Below are 26202 nucleotides of genomic sequence, written 5' to 3' on the forward strand. Positions count from 1 at the left end.
CCTTAATATTAAATATCCTAATACATAAGTAGCTATCCTAGCTGTGTTGAGTTAGTTGAGCCGCAGATCTATGCGGAATTCAGTGACTGTTGCCTCATAGTCAATATCTGCAGCTGTTGTCGGCTTTGGAGCCGATGCTCTCGTTCCCCTGAGGCAGAGCAAAGCCGACCTAAGGAGAGAGAAGGATAGTCGACATCTCATCCAGGCTGTAACAACTTCTGGGCTGCTGCTTCTGTTCGGATATCACCTCTGCGAGTCTGGCATAGAAACATCTTGCACTTGGTCCCATCCCACCAGAGGTTGTGAACACCAGAGGAGTGAAGCTGCCTTAATCAACGTTCTGAATTCTCTCCCCATATGCCCCTATCTTGTCATTCTCATTCCTCCTGTGTGCAGCATCGAGAGCTAAGTTACGGTGACATGCGGCCATGGGATAAAAAATCCTGATGTCGAAGAAGGCTCGCTGTCCCCGCGTCCAGAATCCTCGAGCACTGACGTCCACACGGGCTTCGTTGGATGTGTTTGAAGTCCTATGTTGGAAATTCTCACCGTCCAATGGAATAAGGGTTGGTTCTACAGCAGATTTCCTTCAACATATTTGCTGTAAGATCCCTTACTTCGTCATGCCTCATGCATATGAAGCCCCCTATCTTGCACACCATGGCGTGATCGACGTCATAGGAAGAGCCACACACGCATTGGGAGGGCCAACCTTCTACTGGCCTACCGTACCTTAGAGCAATGGCATCTGTAAATTCTTGTTTATTGAGACTGAAACCATTTGTCCTTATCGGTAACGTAGTTAACCAGTTCGAGGCGCCCACCTCCTGCGCTATAGCTACTTTTTTCCTTCAAATTCTCTGGTACTTGCTGCAACAGTCGCTGCAACTTATCACTTTGACCGTGCAGTTGTTCTGTCGTAATGGACCTTCGAATCTTGTTACTTCACTGGTATCCACCTCCCCTGTTGCGTTCTGAGCTATTATGTGGTCCGTGAGGGCTGCCGTGAGCTTAACTGAGTTTTGATGTTCGGTGGCAGCAATCTCCTCTGGATTGGTCAATCCCATTCCTCCCAGTCTCGGTGGTAGTGCAAGGAGTGATCATTCTGCTGGGGTTAAGTGAAGGTGTTTCACTAATTTGGGAATGAAATTGACGCTGATAGCTTCTTCCAGAGGGTGGCAGAGGAGTCCGATATCAAGGATAGTGCGCATCAGGTAGTTCCAGCAATGCTTGACTCCATGGGTGAATGCCGCAAAAGCCGCATGTGGCTCTGTGTTAGCAATCTTAGACAGAGCTTGGATTTCCCTAACCCACTCATTGACCTTTCCCGTTACGTACTCGGTCTTGAAGTCCATCGTGCCGATTACTGCTCCTAGGTGTCTTTGGCCATCCTTTGTTATTTGGACCACACTTCCACCGAACACCTCCATTGCCCGTTCATAATGTTCTGGCTTCACATTGAGGATGGACTTGCTGGCGTTTGGGTGGTACCCTATTTGTGGACTTGGTGATGTTACCAAGTCCCACCACTTTTTGGTGTCCTCCACTTTTCCTGCTCCTGTAAGGTCGTCAGCATACGCCACTTGCTTGACCTCGGTTGTTTCAAATTTTATTGTGTGTTGGAGCACGGATAGGCCTATTGCGTACATTGCCATTGCAATAGGGTTCCCTGCGTTGTTCCTTCAGTTGACTGTATGATGGTATCACCTCTTAGAGCCTTGGTGTTTACTATATAGAGGTCTGATGGATTCCTATAGGTGTTTTCAACATACACTGCAAAGCTTGGACACTTGATCTTGATGTTGTGCAGTGCAGCCTTGCGGTTAAGTATGTTGAATGCGTTTGAAGCGTCCACCAGGAGAACGGCCTCACAATCACGCTGCTCAAATATCGTTCTCATGGTGTGAATGGCAGCTTCCCCTACTACTACTATTACTAGCATTACTACAACTATTATTATTAACACAATTACCAAAGCAGTTACTGTCATTACCACCACTACTACCACTGCCGCCTCTACTACCGCAACTACTAGTACCATTACTACTACTACCGCACCACTACTACCACAACTACTAGTACCATTACTACATTACTACCATTACCACCACTACTACCACCTCCACTACTACTACTACCACCATTACTACTACCACCACTACTACTCCTGCCACTACCAGCATCACCCAGAACGATAATCACACCTCACCCACCTACGGCACAGGTCACTACCATGATGCTCGTACGCTACCATGATATATTTGCACTACCATCCCCAGATAACTGTTTAAAATAATAGACTTTTAGGTGAGGTGAGGGGTGAGAGGTGAGGTGAGGGGTGAGGTGAGGTGAGAGTGAGAGGTGAGTGAGGGTGGGTGAGGTGAGGTGAGGTGAGGGAGAGGTGAGGTGAGGTGAGGAGGTGAGGTGAGGTGAGGTGAGGGGTGAGAGGTGAGGTGGTGAGAGGTGAGGGATGTGAGGTGGGGGGTGAGGAGGTGAGGGGGGGGGTGGGGAGGTGAGAGGAGGTGAGGTGAGAGGGTGAGGTGGGGTGAGGGTGAGGTGGGGTGGGGTGGTGGGGTGAGGTGTGGGGGAGGTGAGGGGTGAGGGGTGAGGTGAGGGTGAGGTGGGGGTGGGAGGTGAGGTGAGTGAGGGGTGTGAGGTGAGGTGGGGGTGAGGGTGAGGGATGAGGGTGGGTGAGTGAGGGTGAGGTGGGGTGGGGTGAGGGGTGAGGGTGAGGTGAGGGGGGGTGAGGGGGTGAGGGGGGTGAGGGTGAGGTGGTGGGGTGGGGAGGGGGTGAGGGTGAGGGTGGGGTGAGGGGATGCAGGTGAGGGCTGAGAGGTGTGTGTGAGGGTGGGGAGGTGGGGGGGGTGAGAGGTGGAGGTGAGGTGAGGGTGGGGTGGGGTGAGGGGTGGGGTGGGGGTGAGGGTGAGGTGGTGGTCTGAGGTGAGGGTGTGAGGTGAGGGATGGGTGAGTGGTGAGGTGAGGGGTGAGGTGAGGGTGAGGTGAGGGATGAGAGGTGAGGTGAGTGGTGAGGAGGGGAGAGGTGGAGGAGGGGGAAAGAGAGGTGAGGTGAGGTGGAGGGTGAGGTGAGGGGTGAGAGGTGAGGTGGGAGGGGTGAGAGGTGAAGTGAGGGATGAGGTGAGGGGTGAGGTGAGGGGTGAGAGGTGAGGTGGAGGGATGAGGTGGGAGGGTGAGGTGAGGGGTGAGAGGTGAGGTGAGGTGAGGTGAGGGGGGAGAGGTGGGAGGAGGTGAGGTGAGGGTGAGAGGTGAGGAGGGGGTGAGAGGTGAAGGAGGATGAGGTGAGGGGTGAGGAGGTGAGAGGTGAGGTGAGGGGTGAGGTGAGGGGTGAGAGGAGGAGGGGGGTGAGGTGAGGGGGTGAGGTGAGAGGTGAGGTGAGGGCTGAGGTGAGGTGTGAGGTGAGGGATGAGGTGAGTGGTGAGGTGAGGGGTGAGCTAGTGTCGGGAAGTATCTGTGTTGTGGTGATGGTAGTTATGGTTGTCGTAGTAGCATATGGTCGTGCTAGTGATGGTAGCAGGGGGTGGTTGAAGAGAATGAGGTGGTGATTATGGTGGTGGTGGTTGTGGTGAGGGGTGAGGTGGTGGTTGTGGTCGGAGGAGGGACGTGGTGGGTAACACCATCACCACCACCACCACACTACCACCACCACCACCAGCAGCATCACGCCAGAGATGCTGGTGGACTCCCCGTCATCGATCGCCTCACCGCCCTCAACCCGCTGTGGTGGCCAGGACTTGGGTTTACCTGTAGGGGTTATGGTGGTCACTGATGGGGTCACGGTAGCTGGTGGCGGCCGTCTGGAGGCTAGGGCAGTCTGTGTCTGCTAGTAGTGGGTATAGGCAGCCCTCTTGTCCATGTTAAGAGTGTGAGTGTGTTGGCGCGTGCGTTCGTGCGTGCGTGTGGTCGCCTGTTGGAGAAACGGTCTCAGTTGTGGCGTGGTCTTTGTGAGAGGAGGAGTTCGTGTATTGTGATGTGAGCAGGTCGCCTACTCCCCCGCCCACACCAGGCTGTACACGCCCATCACACTAGCGGAGGCGTGCTGGGGACGGGGAGCATCACCAGGAAGGAACGTGTTGTAACAGAGTAGGGGCCGCCCTCACCAGGCGGGCACAACACTGGACCATCACCACACTCAGTTGTAGCTACGTGTGGGCGGTGTGGTGGTGTGAGAGCCGCCCACCCACTCCCGCACCCTGGCTACCACCGCCCAATATCGTGGGCGGAAGGTGAATACTAGGGCAGGGCCCGCTATGTGGGGCCTCACCTCACCTCGCCCGCACCCACCACCAGAGTGACCCAGTAGTGGCCACACTCCACCACATGGCTGCTGGGTCCTCCACTCTCCTGCCAACATAAAACACGTGTGTGTCGCCTCACAGGACCAGTGTGGAGTAGTGCTGAGTGGTCCCACAGAGTGAGGAAAGTGGGTAAGCGTGGTGGTGAGGGGGCGTTAGCTGCATCCTCACCTGGCCCTGAGGTGTGTGTGTGCTGCAGTATGGTCACCAGCCCTGAGGGTGTCCACCGGTACGTGGCACCTGGCCCACTCCTTCCACTTACCTAAGTTGCGACAAACGTGACCACCTCCACTCATGTACCTACCTGCAGCCCCTCTCTCCCCACTTTACTTGAGGATCACCTGTTCTTTATGACCTACTACACGACTTGAGTAAACTGTCACTGGATAAGCGGCGCTACTGGAGGCCAGCCACTTGTGACATGATCATCGCCTGTACACTACACTACTAGCGTGACTCTTACAGGCTCTATGAAGACCGACCACTGTACATGTTACCTGACGGCCAAGTATACTTGACCTGGTAGTGACCTGCTTCACGGTGCTGCACGGCTACATGTTACTGAAGGGCCAGCAGCCTGGTATTCGAGTTCATAAGAGTGAGGGAGCGAGAGGGTGGAGGTGAGTGTGAGGCCGCTGGAGCTGAAGGTGGAGGATGAGGAAACTGCTGTGCTGGGTGTGGTGGTCGTCCTGCCCCCGCTGAGGGCAAGCATCAAGTGTTGGCCGCCAGGGGCTGGCCTCAACACCAAGCATGGCCAACATGACATAGTATTGGAGGCCCCTAGGCTGCCGGCAGAATCATGGTAACGGCCCTTCACACGACAAGGAAGAGATCTCTTATACTTACTGGAGGCGGCAAGTGTAGTAAGGTGAGGGAGAGGTGGAGTGGAGGGGGACGGTCCAGTAAGCTGGCTCCGTCAGCTGAGTCAAGATGGAGAGAGGCTGAGGCCCACAAACAGTGTTGAGCAATAGTGCCTCACCATGCTGGGTCATCGCCCGCCTCCTGTCCTAACCCAGTGGTAATTATCCCTCGGTGTAGTGAAGCAGATCAGGTTAATAGCGGTGACGACTCTACTGATGAGCTGTGAGTGGTGTGTGGCGTGAGAGGTGACGGGTATCACGTCACCCCATGTTAACCCTCAACATTTGTGAGTGCCCCAGGGCCCCACAACATGTCGGGGCGGCGGATGTGGGGGATGGGCTCCAAGAGGATGAGCGGTGATGGAGGAAGAGTCCGCTACACCACCTACCACGGCGCCAACGAGGACGAACTCGAAGACATCGCCGTCGTGTCCAACGCTGACCCGGGCCAGGTCAAGTATGGTTCCGGCCCCATCACCGCCAACGGTCCCCGGGTCATTCCAGGTCAGTTGCTCTCCTTACTTAACCCTTTATCAGGTCAACTGTGAAAGTGCGTGTGTTTGTGTTGTGAACCCGCGCGTGTGACGACTGTGTGCACGCTACAACTACTAGTACAAACTTTCCATGGCGTTAAACACAAGGTGAAGGTTCGGTAATGAATCCTTCCCTCTTTAGTGTATACCGTATACTGGCGGCCTTAAAATACTCGCTCGGCTATAAATATTTCCCGGTGGTGGTGGAGACATACCTGTGGTGGTGATGGTGGTGGTGGAGATATACCTGTGGTGGTGATGGTGGTGGTGGAGATATACCTGTGGTGGAGTGGTGATGGTGGTGGGTGAGACATACCTGTGGTGGTGATGGTGGTGGTGGAGATATACTTGTGGTGGTGGAGACATACCTGTGGTGTGGTGATGGTGGTGGTGGAGATATACTTGTGGTGGTGGAGACATACTTGTGGTGGTGGAGACATACCTGTGGTGGTGATGGTGGTGGTGGAGACATACCTGTGGTGGTGATGGTGGTGTTGGTGGAGACATACCTGTGGTGGTGATGGTGGTGGTGGAGACATACCTGTGGTGGTGATGGTGGTGGTGGAGACATACCTGTGGTGGTGATGGTGGTGGTGGAACATACCTGTGGTGGTGGTGGTGGTGGTGGTGGAGATATACTTGTGGTGGTGGAGACATACCTGTGGTGGTGATGGTGGTGGTGAGACATGCCTGTGGTGGTGATGGTGGTGGGGAGACATACCTGTGGTGGTGATGGTGGTGGTGGAGACATGCCTGTGGTGGTGATGGTGGTGTGGTGGAGACTGTGCCTGTGGTGGTGATGGTGGTGGTGGAGGCACCTGTGTGGTGGTGATGGTGGAGACATACCTGTGGTGGTGATGAAGTAGTGGTGGTGGAGACATACCTGTGGTGGTGATGGTGGTGGTGGAATACCTGTGGTGGTGGAGACATACCTGTGGTGGTGATGGTGGTGGTGATGATAGTGGTGGAGATATACTTGTGGTGGTGAAGACATACCTGTGGTGGTGATGGTGGTGGTGGAGATATACTTGTGGTGGTGGAGACATACCTGTGGTGGTGATGGTAGTGGTGGAGATATACTTGTGGTGGTGGAGACATACCTGTGGTGGTGGAGACATACCTGTGGTGGTGATGGTGGTGGTGGAGATATGCTTGTGGTGGTGGAGACATACCTGTGGGTGATGGTGGTGGTGGGGAGATATGCCTGTGGTGGTGGAACATACCTGTGGTGGTGATGGTAGTGGTGGAGATATACTTGTGGTGGTGGAGACATACCTGTGGTGTGATGGTGGTGGTGGAGATATGCCTGTGGTGGTGATGGTGTGGTGGAGATATGCTGGTGGTGGAGACATACCTGTGGTGGTGATGGTAGTGGTGGAGATATACTTGTGGTGGTGGAGACATACCTGTGGTGGTGATGGTGGTGGTGGAGACATACCTGTGGTGGTGATGGTGGTGGTGGGAGATATACTTGTGGTGGTGGAACATACCTGTGGTGGTGATGGTAGTGGTGGAGATATACTTGTGGTGGTGGGAGACACCTGTGGTGGTGATGGTGGTGGTGGAGACATACCTGTGGTGGTGATGGTGGTGGTGGAATATACTTGTGGTGGTGGAGACATACCTGTGGTGGTGATGGTAGTGGTGGAGATATGCTTGTGGTGGTGGAGACATGCCTGTGGTGGTGAGTGGTAGTGGTGGAATATACTTGTGGTGGTGAGACATACCTGTGGTGGTGATGGTAGTGGTGGGATATACTTGTGGTGGTGGAACATACCTGTGGTGGTGATGGTAGTGGTGGAGATATACTTGGTGGTGGAGACATACCTGTGGTGGTGATGGTGGTGGTGGAGATATACTTGTGGTGGTGGGACATACTTGTGGTGTGGATCCGTGGTGATGGTAGTGGTGGAGATATACTTGTGGTGGTGGAGACATACCTGTGGTGGTGATGGTAGTGGTGGAATATACTTGTGGTGGTGGAGACATACCTGTGGTGGTGATGGTGGTGGTGGAGATATACCTGTGGTGGTGGAGACATACCTGTGGTGGTGGTGATGGTAGTGGTGGAATATACTTGTGGTGGTGGAGACATACCTGGAAGGGTGGTGGAGATACCTGTGGTGGTAGAGACACCTGTGGTGTGAGACATACCTGTGGTGGTGGAGACATACCTGTGTGTGGTGATGGTGGTGGTGTGATATACTTGTGGTGGTGGAGACATACCTGTGGTGGGTGATGGTAGTGGTGGAGATATACCTGTGGTGGTGTTGGTGGTGGTGGAGATATACCTGTGGTGATGGACATACCTGTGGTGGTGATGGTAGTGGTGGAGATATACCTGTGGTGGTGTTGGTGGTGGTGGGAGACATACTGTGGTGGTGATGGAGGTGGGAGATATACTTGTGGTGGTGGGAGACATACCTGTGGTGGTGATGGTGGTGGTGGAGATATACCTGTGGTGGTGGAGACATGCCTGTGGTGGTGATGGTGGTGGTGGAGATATACCTGTGGTGGAGATAGGTGGAGATATACCTGTGGTGGTGGAGACATACTGGTGGTGGTGGTGGTGAGATATACTTGTGGTGGTGGAGACACCTGCTGGTGATGGTGGTGGTGGAGACATACCTGTGGTGGTGGGAGACATACCTGTGGTGGTGATGGTGGTGGGGAGACATACCTGTGGTGATGATGGTGGTGGAGACATACCTGTGGTGGTGATGGTGGTGGTGAGACATACCTGTGGTGGTGGAGATATACCTTGTGGTGGTGGAGACATACCTGTGGTGGTGATGGTGGTGGTGAGATATACCTGTGGTGGTGGAGACATACCTGTGGTGGTGGATGGTGGTGGTGGAGATATACCTGTGGTGGTGGATAGTGGTGGTGGAGATATACCTGTGGTGGTGGGAGACATACTTGTGTTGGTGGTGGTGGAGATATACTTGGTGGTGGAGACAACTGTGGTGTGTGGTGGAGACATACCTGTGGTGGTGGAGACATACCTATGGTGGTGATGGTGGTGGAGACATACCGTGTGATGGTGTGGATAGTGGTGGTGAGAATACCTGTGGTGGGAGAATTCCGTGGTGGTGATGGTAGTGAGACATACCTGTGGTGGTGTGGTGGTGGTGAGATATACTTGTGGTGGTGGAGACATACTTGTGTTGTGGTGTGAGATATACTTGTGGTGGTGGGAGACATACCTGTGGTGGTGATGGTGGTGGTGGTGGAGATATACTTGTGGTGGTGAGACATGCGTGTGGTGGTGATGGTGGTGGTGAGACATGCCATGGTGGTGATGGTGGTGGTGGTGGAGACATACCTGTGGTGGTGATGGTGGTGGTGGTGAGATATACTTGTGGTGGGAGACATACGTGGTGATGGTGGTGGTGGAGACATACCTGTGGTGGTGATGGTGGTGGAGATATACCTGTGGGTGGTGGTGGTGGTAGATACTTGTGGTGGTGGAGATATACCTGTGTGGTGTGAGACATACCTGTGGTGGTGATGGTGGTGAGACATACTTGTGGTGGAGATATACCTGTGTGGTGAGACATACCTGTGGTGGTGATGGGAGACATACCTGTGGTGGTGGTGGTGGTGGTGGTGGAGACATACTGTGGTGGTGGAGATATACCTGTGTGGTGGAGATATACCTGTGGTGGTGATGGTGGTAGACATACCTGTGGTGGTGGTGGTGGTGGTGGTAGAGATATACTTGTGGTGGTGGAGATATACCTGTGTGGTGGAGACAACCCTGTGGTGGTGATGGTTTGAAGATATACCTGTGGTGGTGGAGACATACCTGTGGTGGTGATGATGGTGGAGACATACCTGTGTGGTGGACATTGGTGCATGGTTTTGAAGATATACCTGTGTGGTGGAGACATACCTGTGGTGGTGATGGATGGTGGAGATACCTGTGGTGGTGATGGTGATGGAGATATACCTGTGGTGGTGATGGTGAGAAGATATCCTGTGGTGGTGATGGTGGTGGAGATATACCTATGGTGGTGGTGGAGACATACCTGTGGTGGTGGTGGAGACATACCTGTGGTGGTGGTAGTGGTGAGACATACTTGTGGTGGTGGTGGTGAGATATACCTGTGGTGGTGTGGTGGTGAAGAATGGTGGTGGTGGAGACATACCTGTGGTGGTGGTGGTGGTGGAGATATACCTGTGGTGGTGATGGTGGTGAAGATATACCTGTGGTGGTGATGGTGGTGAGATATACCTATGGTGGTGGTGGAGACATACCTGTGGTGGTGGTGGTGGTGAGATATACCTGTGGTGGTGATGGTGGTGGAGACATACCTGTGGTGGTGATGGTGGTGGAGATATACCTGTGGTGGTGATGGTGGTGAAGATATACCTGTTGTGGTGGTGGAGACATACCTGTGGTGGTGGTGGTGGTGAGATATACTTGTGTGGTGGTGGAGATATACCTGTGGTGGTGATGGTGGTGGAGACATACCAGTGTGGTGGAGACATACCTGTGGTGGTGATGGTGGTGGAGATATACGTGTGGTGATGGAGATATACCTGTGGTGGTGATGGTGGTGAAGATATACCTGTGTGGTGGAGACATACCTGTGGTGGTGATGGTGGTGGAGACATACCTGTGGTGGTGATAAGAACATAAGAAGAACATAAGAAAATAAGGAGTCTGCAATAGGCCGGTTGGCCTGTTCATGGCAGCTCCTGTCGAGAGTTACTACCACTCTCTATCATCCATGAATCTATCCAGCCTCCCTTTGAAACTTTCCAGCGTTCCAGCACTTGCTACAAAGTTGCTAAGCTTGTTCCACCTGTCCACCACCCTATTTGTAAACCAGTTCCATCCTATTCCCTCCTAAACCTAAACTTATCCAACTTGAATCCGTTGTTCGAGTCCTATCCTCGGATATTATATGAACTTTATCTATATCTCCTTTATTGATTCCTTTCACCCACTTAAATACTTCTATCATATCTCCCCACCTTCGTCTTTCTAGGGAATGCAAGTTTAGTTTCTTTAACCTATCCTGATATGGAAGGTTTCTAAGTCCCGGAATCATTTTCGTCATTCTTCGCTGCACCGACTCTAGTGAATTGATATCCATTCTATAATAAGGGCACCAGAACTGAACCGCATAATCGAGGTGCGGCCTGACTAGCGCAAGATATAGTTGCAATAAGACCTCTGCACTTATTACTTACACTTCTAGATATAAAACTCAATACTCTGTTTGCCTTATTTCGAACATTAACGCACTGTTTCTAAACCGTAGGTCCGGCCATAAGTACCCTAGGTCTCTTTCACAAGTCGACTTCTCTAGGTTGATGCTGTTAAGGTTATATACATTGACAGTATTTGTTCTTCCAATATTAAGTACGCTGCACTTGCTGGTGTTGAATTTCATTTGCCATTTTTCAGACCACCCTTGCAGTTTATTTAGATCCTCCTGTAATGTACTTGCACCCTGACCTGAATTAATCTGCCGCCCTATTTTGGTGTCATCTGCAAACTTGCTTATGTCACTGCTGATCCCAGTATCTAGATCTTTTATGTAGATTATGAACAAGAGTGGGCCTAGTACTGATCCCTGGGGAACCCCACTGGTTACACGACCCCACTCAGATTTAACACCATCTACGCTGACCCTCTGTGTTCTATCGGTGAGCCATGATTTTATCCAATTTAAACTTTCCCTCGATACCATGAGCCTTAATTTTTCTCAGAAGCCTCTGATGCGGTACTCTGTCAAATGCTTTGCTAAAGTCTAAGTAAATAGCATCGTAATTTTCGTCATTATCTACTACCTCGAAGACTTTTCTAAAAAATGTCAGCAGATTTGTTAGACAAGATTTTCCTTGTAAACCCATGTTGAGAGTCGTAGATTAATTTGCTTTTCTCTAAATGCGATCGGATGTTATCTGCTATAATTGATTCAAGAAATTTCCCACTACTGACGTCAAACTGATCGACCGGTAATTTGACGCTGATGCTCTGTCTCCTTTTTGAATATGGGTACTACATTTGCCCACAAGTCTGGCACAACTCCGGTGTCTAATGATTTTGTAAATAAACATGAGGGGTCCGCTAATCTGTTCCCTACACTCTTTCAAGACTCGAGGAAAAATTTCATCCGGCCCTGGGGATTTTGTCTTCTTTAGTTTATTTATCTTCTTAAGAACATCCTCTTTTCTGATAGTGATATTCTTTTATTTCTCTTCTTCCTTTCCCTTAAATATCAGTTCCACCTCTGGAATTTCATCGCATTTCTCTTGAAAACTGATAGAAGTAGCTGTTCAATGCTTTGCTTATTTCCTCACTGCCATTTATCACTCCCTCCCTGACTTTAAAGGCCCAACTTTGTCCTTGACCTTGTTCTATATACCTGGAAAATCCCTTGATTCGCCTTGGATTCTCTTGCTATTTTGACTTCATAGTCTCTCTTTGCTTTCCTTACATTTTTCTTAACATTCCTAGAGAGTTCATTATACCTATTTCTGAGCTGCCCTCCCTCCCTTTAATTTCTTATAAATTCCTTTCTTTATTCCTATGTCATGTTTAAGTTTTCTGGTCATCCACCTTGGCTCATTCTTATTTGACCTAATTTTTCTGTATGGTATACACCACTTGTGGTGGTGGTGGAGATATACCTGTGTGGTAAAGTCATAACTGTGATGGTGGTGAAATTATACCTGCGTGGTGGAGATATACCTGTGGTGGTGATGGTGATGGAGATATACCTGTGGTGGTGATGGTGGTGAAGATATACCTGTGTGGTGGAGACATATCTGTGGTGGTGGCGGTGGTGGAGACATACCTGTGGTGGTGGTGGTGGAGATATACCTGTGGTGGTCGTGGTGGTGAAGACATACCTATGGTAGTGGTGGAGACATACCTGTGGTGGTGGTGGTGGTGGGATATACTTGTGGTGGTGATGGTGGTGGAGATAGTTGTGGTGGTGGTGGAGGAGATACCTGTGGTGGTGGAGATATACCTGTGTGTGAGACATACCTGTGGTGGTGATGGTGGTGAGATATACCTGTGGTGGTGAGTGGTGAGATATACCTGTGGTGGTGGAGATACACCTGTGGTGGAGATATACCTGTGGTGGTGGTGGTGGTGGAGACATACCTGTGGTGGTGGTGGTGGTGGAGACATACCTGTGGTGGTGGTGGTGGTGGTGGTGGTGGAGACATACCTGTGGTGGTGAGATACACCTGTGGTTTAGATATACCTGTGGTGGTGGGGTGGTGGAGACATACCTGTGGTGGTGGTGGTGGTGAGATATACTGTGGTGGTGGCGGTGGTGGTGGCATTAACCTGTGGTGGTGGTGGAGATATACCTGTGGTGGTGGTGGTGGTGGTGAGACATACCTGTGGTGGTGGTGGTGGTGGAGACATACCTGTGGTGGTGGTGGAAATATACCTGTGGTGGTGGAGATATATACCTGTGGTGGTGGTGGCGGTGGTGGTGGAGACATACCTATGGTGGTGGTGGAGACATACCTGTGGTGATGTGGTGGTGGAGATATACCTGTGGTGGTAGTGATGGTGAGACATACCTGTGGTGGTGGTGGTAGTGGTGGAGACATACCTGTGGTGGTGGTGGTGGTGGAGATATACCCATGGTGGTGGTGGTGGAGACATACCTGTGGTGGTGGTGGTGGTGGTGGTGGAGGCGATATACCTGTGGTGGTAGTGATGGTGGAGACATAACTGTGGTGGTGGTGGTGGTGTGGTGGAGACATACCTGTGGTGGTGGTGGTGGTGGAGACATACCTGTGGTGGTAGTGATGGTGGAGACATACCTGTGGGTGGTGGTGGTGGTGGGTGGAGACATACCTGTGGTGGTGGTGGAGACATACCTGTGGTGGTGGTGGTGGAGACATACCTGTGGTGGTGGGTGGTGGTGGTGGAGACATACCTGTGGTGGTCGTGGTGGTGTGAGACATACCTGTGGTGGTCGTGGTGGTGGAGACATACCGTGGTGGTGGTGGTGGAGACATACCTGTGGGGGTGATGGTGATGGAGATATACCTGTGGTGTTGGAGACATACCTGTGGTGGATGATGTGGTGGTGGAGACATACCTGTGGTGGTGATGGTGGTGGTGGTGAAGATATGCCTGTGGTGGTGGAGATATACCTGTGGTGGTGGAGATAATAATCTGTGGTGGTGTGTGGGAGACATACCTGTGGTGGTGGAGATATACCTGTGGTGGTGGAGATACACCTGTGGTGGTGGTGGAGACATACCTGTGGTGGTGGAGACATACCTGTGGTGGTGATGGAGATATATCTGTGTGGTGGTGGAGATATTCCTGTGGTGGTGGTGGTGGAGATATACCTGTGGTGGTGGGAGATATACCTGTGGTTGTGGTGGTGGTGAAGACATACCTGTGGTGGTGGAGATATACCTGTGGTGGTGGAGATATACCTGTGGTGGTGGAGATATACCTGTGGTGTGTGGTGGTGGTGGTGGTGGACACATACCTGTGGTGGTGGTGGTAGTGGTGGTGGTGGAGATATACCTGTGGTGGTGGTGGTAGTGGTGGAGACATACCTTGGTGGTGGTGATGGTGGTGAGACATACCTGTGGTATGGTGGTGAGATACCTGTGGTGGTGGTGGTGGTGGTGGAGACATACCTGTGGTGAGATATACCTGTGGTGGTGGTGGTGGTGTAGACATACCAGTGGTGGTGGTGGTGGTGGTGTGGGGAGACATACCTGTGGTGGTGGTGGTGGTGGTGGAGACATCCTTGTGGTGGAGATATACCTGTGGTGGTGGTGGTGGTGAGACATACCAGTGGTGGGTGGTGGTGGAGACATACCAGTGGTGGTGTGGTGGTGGAGACATACCCAGTGGTGGTGATGGTGGTGAGACATACCTGTGGTGGAGATACCTGTGGTGGGTGATGGTGGTGGTGGAGATATACCTGTGTGGTGGAGACATACCTGTGGTGGTGATGGTGGTGGAGACATACCTGCGTGGTGGGTGATGGTGGTGGTGATGGTGGTGGAGACATACCTGTGGTGGTGATATACCTGTGGTGGTGATGGTGGTGTGGAGATATACCTGTGGTGGTGGTGGTGGTGGAGACATACCTGTGTGGTGGTGATGGTGGTGGTGATGGTGGTGGAGACATACCTGTGGTGGAGATATACCTGTGGTGGTGATGGTGGTGGAGATATAATAAATAATAATAATAAACGGTTTATTAATAGAGTTGCAGCCGGTGGCTGAAAATATACAGACTTACATTTGATTTAGACATAATGATATAATATGCATTGAATACATTTACAGGGCTGTACAGTACATAAATCAGGAGTTGTTTATTATTTTAACAATAGATGGGATGGTGCTGTTCTTATATCTATCGGTGCGGGCTCTTATGGGCTGAATTTTGTTGTAGTGGCGGACTGCGGAGGTGGTGAGGGACTGCCGGTGGCAGGAGGTGGCGATGACGAGGATGGTGCAGTAGTCCACTGGCAAACCTTTCCAGTGCTTGGTGGTGGAGGTCACTGAGGGATGGCATTTCCAGGGTGGAGAGAGCTTTGGTGTAGCCGGAGTAGTCTGCGCCGAGCATGATTCTGCAGGCCCTTTCTGTACCTTCTCAGCTGACGTTGTTGGGTGGAGTTGAGAGAAGACGACCAGGCTGGTGACGCATACGTTAGTTTGGGGAGAAGGCGTTATAGATGGTCTTCAGCTCTGGCGTGGGTGTCCCATGACCTAAGTCGTCGTAGCATGTAGAGACGGGACGAGGCTGCCTTGACTGTGTTATTTACATGGGCCTTCCAGTCAAGTTTGTTGTCTATAGTTACACCCAGGAGTTTGGCAGACTGCACCAGTTGAGAGGATGGGCACCCACTGTGACTGCTGGGGCTTGCACCGTGGTGGCGGTATTGATGTGCATGACTACGGTTTTGGTGTGGTTGATGGTGACCTTGTTCTCCGTAGTCCATGCCTGTAGCCTGTCCAGGGTGCCTTGGAGCGATGAGTAGTCTGGTGAGGTGTTGTCCACCTGTGGTGGTGGTGGAGACTTACCTGTGGTGGTGATGGTGGTGTTTTGTGTTGTGGTTATGTGTGTGTTGTGTTGTTGATGTGTGTGTTGTGTTATGTTGTGTTGTTGACGTGTGTGTTGTGTTGTGGTTTTGTGTTGTGTTGTGTTGTTGACGTGTGTGTTGTGTTGTGTTGTGTTGTGTTGTGTTGTTGACGTGTGTATTGTGTTGTGTTGTGTTGTGTTGTTGACGTGTGTGTTATGTTGTGGTTTTGTGTTGTGTTGTTGACGTGTGTTGTGTTGTGTTGTGTGTGTTGTTGACTGTGTTGTGTTTGTGTGTTGTGTTGGACGTGTGTGTTGTGTTGTGTTGTGTTGTTGACGTGTGTTGTGTTGTGGTTTTGTGTTGTGTTGTGTTGTTGACGTGTGTTGTGTTGTGTTGTGTTGTGTTGTTGATGTGTGTGTGTTGTGTTGTGTTGTGTTGTTGACGTGTGTGTTGTGTTGTGTTGTGTTGTGTTGTTGACGTGGTGTGGTGGTTGTGTTGTGTTGTTGACATGTGTGTTGTGTTGTGTTGTGTTGTGTTGTATTGTTGACGTGTTGTGTTGTGTTGTGTTGTGGTTTTGTGTTGTGTTGTGTTGTTGACGTGTGTTGTGTTGTGTGTGTTGTGTTGTGTTGTTGACGTGTGTTGTGTTGTGTTGTTGACGTGTGTTGTGTTGTGCTGTGTTGTTGACGTGTGTATTGTGTTGTGTTTGTTGTTGACATGTGTGTTGTGTTGTGTTGTGTTGTGTTGTTGACGTGTTGTGTTGTGTTGTGGTTTTGTGTTGTGTTGTGTTGTTGATGTGTGTTGTGTTGTGTTGTGCGTTGTTGACGTGTGTTGTGTTGTGTTGTTGACGTGTTGTGTTGTGTTGTGTTGTGTTGTTGACGTGTGTATTGTGTTTTGTTGTGTTGTTGACATGTGTGTTGTGTTGTGTTGTGTTGTTGACATGTGTGTTGTGTTGTGTTGTGTTGTTGACGTGTTGTGTTGTGGTTGTGTTGTGTTGTTGACGTGTGTTGTGTTGTGTTGTGTTGTTGACGTGTGTTGTGTTGTGTTGTGGTTTTGTGTTGTGTTGTGTTGTTGACGTGAGTTGTGTTGTAGATGGGTTGTAATGTGTTGACGTGTTGTGTTGTGTAGATGAGTGTGTTGTGTTGTTCACGAGTGTTGTATTGTGTTGACGTTTGTGTTGTGTTGTAGACGTGTGTGTTGTGTTGTGATGTGTGTGTTGTGTTGTGTTGTGTGTTGATGTGTGTGTTGTGTTGTGTTGTGCTTGTTGATGTGTGTGTTGTGCTGTGTTGTGTTGTTGAGTGTGTGTGCTGTTGTGTTGTGTTGTTGATGTGTGTGTGTGTTGTGTGTATGTTGTGTTGTTGATGTGTGTGTGTTGTGTTGTGTTGTTGATGTGTGTGTTGTGTTGTGTTGTTGATGTGTGTGTTGTGCTGTGTTGTGTTGTGGTGTTGATGTGTTGTGGATGTTGTGTTGTTGATGTGTGTGTTGTGTTGTGTTGTTGATGTGTGTGTTGTGCGTTGTTGTTGATGTGGTGTTGTGTTGTGTTGTTGATGTGTGTGTTGTGTTGTGTTGTGTTGTTGATGTGTGTGTTGTGGATGTTGTGTTGTTGATGTGTGTGTTGTGTTGTGTTGTTGATGTGTGTGTTGTGTTGTGTTGTATAGTGTGTGTTGTGGTGTTGTGTTGTTGATGTGTGTGTTGTGTTGTGTGTGTTGTTGATGTGTTGTGTTGTGGTTGTGTTGTGTAGTTGATGTGTGTGTTGTGTTGTGTTGTGTTGTTGATGTGTTGTGTTGTGTTGTGTTGTGTTGTGTTGTGTTGTTGATGTGTTGTGTTGTGTTGTGTTGTGTTGTGTTGTGTTATTGATGTGTGTGTTGTGTTGTGTTGTTGATGTGTGTGTTGTGTTGTTGATGTGTGTGTTGTTGTGTTGTGTTGTGTTGTTGATGTGTGTGTTGTGTGTTGTGTTGTGTTGTTGATGTGTGTGTTGTGTTGAGTGTTGTTGATGTGTGTGTGTGTTGTGTTGTTGATGTGTGTGTTGTGTTGTGTTGTGCAGGCCAGTTGTGTTGTTGATGCATGTGTTGTGGTTGTTGATGTGTGTGTTGTGGTTGTGTTGTTGATGTGTGTGTAGTGAGTTGTGTTGTTGATGTGTGTGTGTTGTGTTGTGTTGTGTTGTTGATGTGTGTGTTGTTGTGTTGTGTTGTTGATGTGTGTGTTGTGTTGTGTTGTGTTGTTGATGTGTAGCGTTGTGGTTGTTGATGTGTGTGTTGTGTTGTGTTGGTGTTGTTGATGTGTGTGTTGTGTTGTGTTGTGTTGTTGATGTGTGTGTTGTGTTGTGTTGTTGATGTGTGTGTTGTGCTGTGCTGTGTTGTTGATGTGTGTGTTGTGTTGTGTTGTGTTGTTGATGGTTGTGTTGTGGAGGTTGTGTTGTGTTGTGTTGTGTTGTTGATGTGTTGTGTTGTGAGGTTGTGTTGTATTGATGTGTGTTGTGTTGTGTTGTTGATGTGTGTGTTGTGTTGTGTTGTTGATGTGTGTTGTGTTGTGTTGTGTTGTTGATGTGTGTGTTGTGTTGTGTTGTGTTGTTGATGTGTGTGTGTTGTGTTGTGTTGTTGATGTGTGTTGTGTTGTGTTGTGTTGTTGATGTGTGTGTGTTGTGTTGTGTTGTTGATGTGTGGTGTGTTGTGTTGTTGATGTGTGTTGTGTTGTGTTGTGTTGTTGATGTGTGTGTTGTGTTGTGTTGTGTTGTTGATGTGTGTGTTGTGTTGTGTTGTTGATATGTGTGTTGTGTTGTGTTGTGTTGTTGATGTGTGTGTTGTGTTGTGTTGTGTTGTTGATGTGTTGTGTTGTTGATGTGTGTGTTGTGTTGTGTTGTGTTGTTGATGTGTGTGTTGTGTTGTGTTGTTGATGTGTGTGTTGTGAGGCTGTTGTTGATGTGTGTGTTGTGTTGTGTTGTGTTGTTGATGTGTGTGTTGTGTTGTGTTGTTGATGTGTGTTGTGTTGTGTTGTGTTGTTGATGTGTGTGTTGTGTTGTGGTGTTGATGTGTGTTGTGTTGTGTTGTGTTGTTGATGTGTGTGTTGTGTTGTGTTGTGTTGTTGATGTGTGTGTGTTGTGTTGTGTTGTTGATGTGTGTGTGTTGTGTGTGTTGTGTTGTTGATGTGTGTGTTGTGTTGTTGATGTGTGTGTTTGTGTTGTGTTGTTGATGTGTGTGTTGTGTTGTTGTGTTGTTGATGTGTGTGTTGTGCAGGTTGTGTTGTTGATGTGTGTGTTGTGTTGGTTGTGTTGTTGTTGATGTGTGTGTTGTGTTGTGTTGTTGATGTGTGTGTTGTGTTGTGTTGTTGATGTGTGTGTTGTGTTGTGTTGTTGATGTGTGTGTTGTGTTGTGGTGTTGATGTGTGTTGTATGTGTGTGTTGATGTGTGTGTTGTGTTGTGTTGTGTTGTTGATGTGTGGTTGTGTTGTGTTGTGTTGTTGATGTGTGTGTGTTGTGTTGTGTTGTTGAAGTGTGGTGTTGTGTTGTTGATATGTGTGTTGTGTTGTGTTGTGTTGTTGATGTGTTGTTGTGTTGTTGTGTGTGTATGTGTTGTGTTGATTGAGTGTGTGTTATGTTGATGTGTGTATGTGTGTGTGTGTGTGTGTGTGTGTGTGTAATAATAATAATAATAATAATAATTAACGGTTTATTGAAAGAGTTTACAGCCAGAAGGCTGAAAATATACAGTTACATATTTGGGGAATGGGTTACGAATTACAAATAATATACAAGTAACATAAGTGATACAAATAAGATATATAATAACTAGATGGGGAAAATCAAACTACAGTTCATTTCAACATAGTGACAGTGCAAGAAGTAGTGTTTACTGTGAGTGAATACACTGGTTTATTACAAGTTATTAATTTTACAATGGTTGGGACTGGGCTGTTCTTATAGCGATCAGTTCGTCACGTATGGGCTGGATGCGGTTGTGATGTCGAACAGCAATTCTCCGGCTAGGGATCTCAGGTGGTAGTAGGAGCCGGTGTCGACGATGGTGTAGAAGCTTCTACCAAATTTGCAGATGAGGTCGTGGTGATGGTCAGTGAGAGTCGAAAGGGTCAGTGTGTTGAGCGCTTCTGATATGTGGAGTAGGAAGGAGAGAATAATCTTGCATGCCCTTCTTTGCACTTTTCTAGGTGTTTACGTTGTGTGGCATTTAGGAGGAAGACCAGGTGGGGAGGCATAGGTGAGCTTGGGAAGTATGAATGTTGTGTAAACACTGAGGAGCTTGGTGCAGGAACCTGAGGGACTTGAGTCGGCGGAGGAGGTGGAGACGGAAACTGGAGGATTTGACAACTTACTGACGTGTGGTTTCCATTTAGTTTGTTGTCTATGGTGACGCCGAGGAGCTCTGTGGAATCTACAACCTGGAGTGTGTTCGGACCTAGAGTAATGGAAGGAGGTGGGACAATGTCGGAGGAGAGGTTGATGTGCATAACCATGGTCTTGGTATGGTTGATGGTGACATGGTTGTTGGTGGCCCAGTTTGAGACTGTGTTGTGTGTGTGTGTGTGTGTGTGTGTGTGTGTGTGTGTGTGTGTGTGTGTGTGTGTGTGTGTGTGTGTGTGTGTACAACCCAAGAGCCATCACGCTGTGTCCACTGATTAGGTCATTATGATTAAAGTGACCTCATTATGTCTCTTACCCCCACACCCCTGACACCCCCTGCCACCCATTGCCACCCTTTGCCTCCTCTGCCACCCTTGCCTCCCCCCGCCTCGCCATTTCTGCCTCCCGCCACCTCTTGCCTCCCCTTGCCAGCCCCTGCCACCCTGCCACCCCTGCCACCCCCTGCAACCCCCTGCCACCCCCTGACACCCCCACCCCCCCCCCACCCCCCCCCCAACCCCCACCCCACACCCTGCCACCCATTGCCACCCTTTGCCTTCCCCTGCCACCCTTGCCTCCCCTGGCTCCTGCCATTTCTTGCCTCCCGCCACTTCTTCCCACCTCAGCGCCCCTGCCCCCCCACCCCTGCCACCCCTGCAACCCCTGCCACCCCTGACCCCATGCCACCCATTGCCACCCTTTGCCTCCCCTGCCACCCCTTGCCTCTGCCTCCCCTGCCACTTTGCGTCCCCCTGCCTCTTCTTGCCTCCTGCCAGCCCCTGCCACCCCTGCCACCCCTGCCACCCCTACCACCACCTGCCACCCTTAGTAACGTTTTCTCTGGGTAACGTTTGTCTCTGGGTAACGTTTGTCTCTGGGTAACGTTTGTCTCTGGGTAACGTTTGTCTCTGGGTAACGTTTGTCTCTGGGTAACGTTTGTCTCTGGGTAACGTTTGTCTCTGGGTAACGTTAACGTTTGTCTCTGCAACGTTGTCTCTGGGTAACGTTTGTCTCTGTAACGTTTGTCTCTGGGTAACGTTTGTCTCTGGGTAACGTTTGTCTCTGGTAACGTTTTGTCTCTGGGTAACGTTTGTCTCTGCAACGTTTGTCTCTGGGTAACGTTTGTCTCTGGGTAACGTTTGTCTCTGGGTAACGTTTGTCTCTGGGTAACGTTTGTTCTGGGTAACGTTTGTCTCTGGGTAACGTTCTCTGTAACGTTTGTCTCTGGGTAACGTTTGTCTCTGGGTAACGTTTGTCTCTGGGTAACGTTTGTCTCTGGGTAACGTTTGTCTCTGGGTAACGTTTGTCTCTGAGTAACGTTTGTCTCTGGGTAACGTTTGTCTCTGGGTAACGTTTGTCTCTGGTAACGTTTGTCTCTGGGTAACGTTTGTCTCTGGGTAACGTTTGTCTCTGGGTAACGTTTGTCTCTGGGTAACGTTTGTCTCTGGGTAACGTTTGTCTCTGAAGACTGGGTAACGTTTGTCTCTGGGTAACGTTTGTCCTGGTAACGTTTGCTCTGGGTAACGTTTGTCTCTGCAACGTTTGTCTCTGGGTAACGTTTGCTGGAACGTTTGACTCTGGGTAACGGACTCTGGGTAACGTTTGACTCTGTAACGTTTGTCGTAGTGGAAATTAAGAGGAGGAGGAGGAAGAGGAAAGGAAGAAGAAGAAGATGATAGGAGAGGATACAAAAAAAAAAAAAAAAAAAAAAGAGAGGAGGAAGAGGAGAAGAAGAAGAAGAAGAAGAAGAAGAGGGAGAGGAGGAAGAGGAGAAGAAGAAGAAGAGGTAATGCGATAAATAGTGTATGAAGAGACACATGATAATGATTGTGTGGTCAGAGAAACACTAATGTGTGTGTGTGTGTGTGTGTGTGTGTGTGTGTGTGTGTGTGTACTACTACTACTACTACTACTACTACTACTACTACTACTACTACTACTACTACTACATCTCAGCAGGATAAAATACCAAATTATCAACAGTAGTGAAGGGGATTAAGTTGCGGGTCACTCTTTACCGTTGGATAAAGTCATTATTTTGCCCCTCTTTGACGGGCTCACTCACCACCATTTGAGAGACCACACACCACTGAATATTCATATAGAGATTAACCTATGATGAGAACTTTATCCCTGTGAAATTACCTGCCTAGTTTTGTTATTGTTATTATGATTATTATTATGACTCACTAAATGCCAGAACAGGTAGGAAGAATTTAACCTGGCTAATATAAATGCTAATACACAAATATAAAATGTCTATGATTATTTTTTTTTTACAAGTTATTCATTAATTTACGTAAATGTGATGAATATATGAGCAATATGATGTGTTTATATGTATGCATGATAAACATATGTATTTGTATATGTAATTGACTTGTGACGATGTATTTACCATAGCGACACATTCATTGTTTACACTTACACTCTTTTAGCCGGATTTGGAGTGTGTTGGTAGTGGTTCGACCCCCCCTCTTTACTCACCTGTCCGGGGTTCAGGTTCGATATTCGGATTCGGTGTTTGAGGCGTCAGTGGTGCATTTTACATCACCTCCAACACCTGCCGCAACACCTGTCGTAACACCTGCCATAACACCTGCCATAACACCTGCCGTAACACCTGCCATAACACCTGCCATAACACCTGCCATAACACCTGCCATAACACCTGCCATAACACCTGCCATAACACCTGCTCGTAACACTCCGCCATACCTGTCGTAACACCCGCCATAACACCTGCCGTAACACCTGCCATAACACCTGCCATAACACCTGCCCTAACACCTGCCATAACACCTGCCGTAACACCTGCTAAACACCTGCCATATAATGCTATAACACCTGTCGTAACACCTGTCATAACACCTGCCGTAACACCTGCCATAACACCTGCCCTAACACCTGCCATAACACCTGCCATAACACCTGCCATAACACCTGCCGTAACACCTGCCGTAACACCTGTCGTAACATCTGGCCCTAACACCTGCCATAACACCTGCCATAATACCTGCCATAACACCTGCCCTAACACCTTCCCTAACACCTGCCATAACACCTGCCCAACACCTGCCCTAACACCTGCCCTAACACCTGCCATAACACCTGCCATAACACCTGCCGCACCTCCTGCCATAACACCTGCCGTAACACCTGCCATAACACCTGCCATAACACCTGCCGTCACCTGCCCTAACACCTGCGTAACACCTATCGTAACATCTGCCCTAACACCTGCCATAACACCTGCCATAACACCTGCCATAACACCTGCCATAACACTGCCCTAACACCTGCCATAACACCTGCCATACCTGCCATAACACCTGCCCTAACACCTGCCATAACACCTGCCATAACACCTGCCATAACACCTGCCCTAACACCTGCCCTAACACCTGCCCGCCAACACCTGCCATAACACCTGCCATAACACCTGCCATAACACCTGCCGTAACACCTGCCGTAACACCTGCCGTAACACCTGCCATAACACCTGCCATAACACCTGCCGTCACCTGCCCTAACACCTGTCGTAACACCTGCCATAACACCTGCCCTAACACCTGCCATAACACCTGCCATAACACCTGCCATAATACCTGCCATAACACCTGCCATAACACCTGCCATAACACCTGCCATAACACCTGCCCCAACACCTGCCATAACACGCCCTAACACCCATAACACCTGCCATAACACCCACCCGCCATAACACCTGCCATAACACCTGCCGTAACACCTGCCGTAACACCTGCCGTAACACCTGCCATAACACCTGCCATAACACCTGCCCTAACACCTGCCGTAACACCTGCCCTAACACCCGCCATAACACCTGCCATAACACCTGCCGTAACACCCGCCATAACACCTGCCGTAACACCTGTCATAACACCTGCCCTAACACCTGCCATAACACCTGCCGTAACACCTGCCGTAACACCTGCCGTAACACCTGCCGTAACACCTGCCATAACACCTGTCATAACACCTGCCAACACCTGCCATAACACCTGCCATACGACACCTGCCACCTGCCGTAACACCTGCCATAACACCTGCCGTAACACCTGCCGTAACACCTGCCGTAACACCTGCCGTAACACTGCCGTAACACCTGCCGTAACACCGTCGTTAGTTCATCAGGTGTGTTGACATTACCTCTATATATGTCTGCCGTCTGTTTGTTTGTGTCTACCTGTCTGCCATGTACCTGTCATCATCCGTCTATTTGTTCGTGTGTCTGTCTGCCTTGTTTGTCTGTCTGTCTGTCTGTCTGTCTGTCTGTCTGCCTTATGTCTGTCTGTCTGTCTCTTTGTGTGTGTCTGTCTGTCTGTCTGTCTGTCTGTCTGTCTGTCTTGTGTCTGTCTGTCTGTCTGTCTGTCTGCCTTGTTTGTGTGTCTGTCTGTCTGTCTGTCTGTCTGTCGTCTGTCTGCCTTGTCTGTCTGTCGTCTGCCTTGTTTGTGTGTCTGTCTGTCTGTCTGTCTGTCTGTCTCTCTGTCTGTCTGTCTGTCTGTCTGTCTGTCTGTCTGTCTGTCTGTCTGTCTGTCTGTGAACACCCTTCAGTATTAACGCTCTAACTAAATTAATCTTCAACTTTTATATGAGGTTCACATGAAGGTCACAGGTACAGTTACAGGTGCAGGTCACAGGTACAGGTCACTGGTCAGCAGGCCAGTGTACAGGCACCACAGGTGCAGGTCACAGGTACAGGTCACAGGTACAGGTCACAGGTGCAGGTCACAGGTACAGTCACAGGTAGCAGTCAGGCATACAGTCCAGGTACAGGTCACTGGTACAGGTCACAGGTACAGGACAGGAGGTCACTGGTACAGGTCACAGGTACAGGTCACAGGTACAGGTTACAGGTAGTTGTAGGGTACAGGTCACAGGTGCAGGTCACAGGTACAGATCACTGGTACAGTCACAGGTACAGCCGGAGGGTCATATCTGGAGTTGTGTTGACCTGTGTTGTCGAACTTTCAGTGAGGATATCCGTACACTCCACCGTACTGACACTCCACTCGTACACCCACCGCACTGTACACTCCACCGTACTGTACACACCACCGTACTGTACACTCCACCGTATCCACCACTGTACTGTACACTCCACTGCATGTAATTCCACCGTACTGTACACTCCACCGTACTGTACACTCCACTGCACTACACCCAGTACTGTACACTCCACCGTACTGTACACACGTACACCCACCCTACCACTGACTGTACACTCCACTCCATGTACACTCCACCGTACTGTACACTCCAGTACTGTACACACCACCTTGTACACTCCACCGTACTGTACACTCCACTGTACTGTACACTCCACCGTACTGTACACTCCACCGTACTGTAACACTCCACCGTACTGTACACTCCACCGCACTGTACACTAATCGTACTGTACACCACCACTGTACACTCCACCGTAGTACAACTACTGTCCCACCGTACTTAACACTACTTAACCACCACTAACCCACCGTACTGTACACACACCACGTACTGTACACTCCACTACCCACCGTACCCACCCACTGCAATTACACACCACCGCTGACACACCAACACACACCACCGTACTGCACTATTTATCAGCACAGGCGGCCTGAGGAGGACGAGATTGTACACTGGTTGAGGGTGTCCGTCGTGGCCCAGCCTCCAATATTATTGACTCCTGCCTCAGTAGTGTTTATCACCACAACACACACACACACACACACACACACACACACACACTTACCTCACACACACACACACACACACACACACACACACACCCACACACACACACACACACACACACACACTCAATTATCTTGGCAGTTTCACATTTATTGTCTACCTGAGACGCCGTGACGGAGGGTCGCTGGTTCGATCCCGGGGCCCTCCTAGTTAACGCTGTTCAAGGTACTTAACAGGTTTAGTGAATGAGTGTAATAACCCATAAGAAGAGTAGTTACAGCCGCTTGTTACAGAAGTCCGTTACAGCACCTGTACTGTATCCAACCATCGCACTTAACACGTGACGATTAATACTTAACAGTCTCATTGTTAACCTAACCTAACCAAACACTAACCTAACC

The 26202-nt window shown here is 49.7% G+C and overlaps 1 protein-coding gene across 2 annotated transcripts in view; it reads left to right on the forward strand.

Annotated features, from left to right (window-relative positions):
* The first annotated feature begins 5462 nt into the window (after window positions 1-5462).
* Window positions 5463-26202, forward strand: part of LOC121875346 (cyclic nucleotide-gated cation channel alpha-3-like) — a 98871-nt gene continuing 78131 nt past the window's right edge. For both annotated transcript variants that reach the window (XR_006090583.1, XM_042379866.1), the window contains exon 1: window positions 5463-5674. Coding sequence is in view for 1 of the 2 variants with exons in the window: in XM_042379866.1 (XP_042235800.1) it covers window positions 5482-5674 (193 nt within the window). In the remaining variant the exon portion in view is untranslated. The remainder of the gene's footprint in view (window positions 5675-26202) is intronic.

The sequence above is a fragment of the Homarus americanus genome, unplaced genomic scaffold (genome assembly GCF_018991925.1).
Source record: "Homarus americanus isolate GMGI-L3 unplaced genomic scaffold, GMGI_Hamer_2.0 scaffold56241, whole genome shotgun sequence".
NCBI classification, from domain to species: domain Eukaryota; kingdom Metazoa; phylum Arthropoda; class Malacostraca; order Decapoda; family Nephropidae; genus Homarus; species Homarus americanus.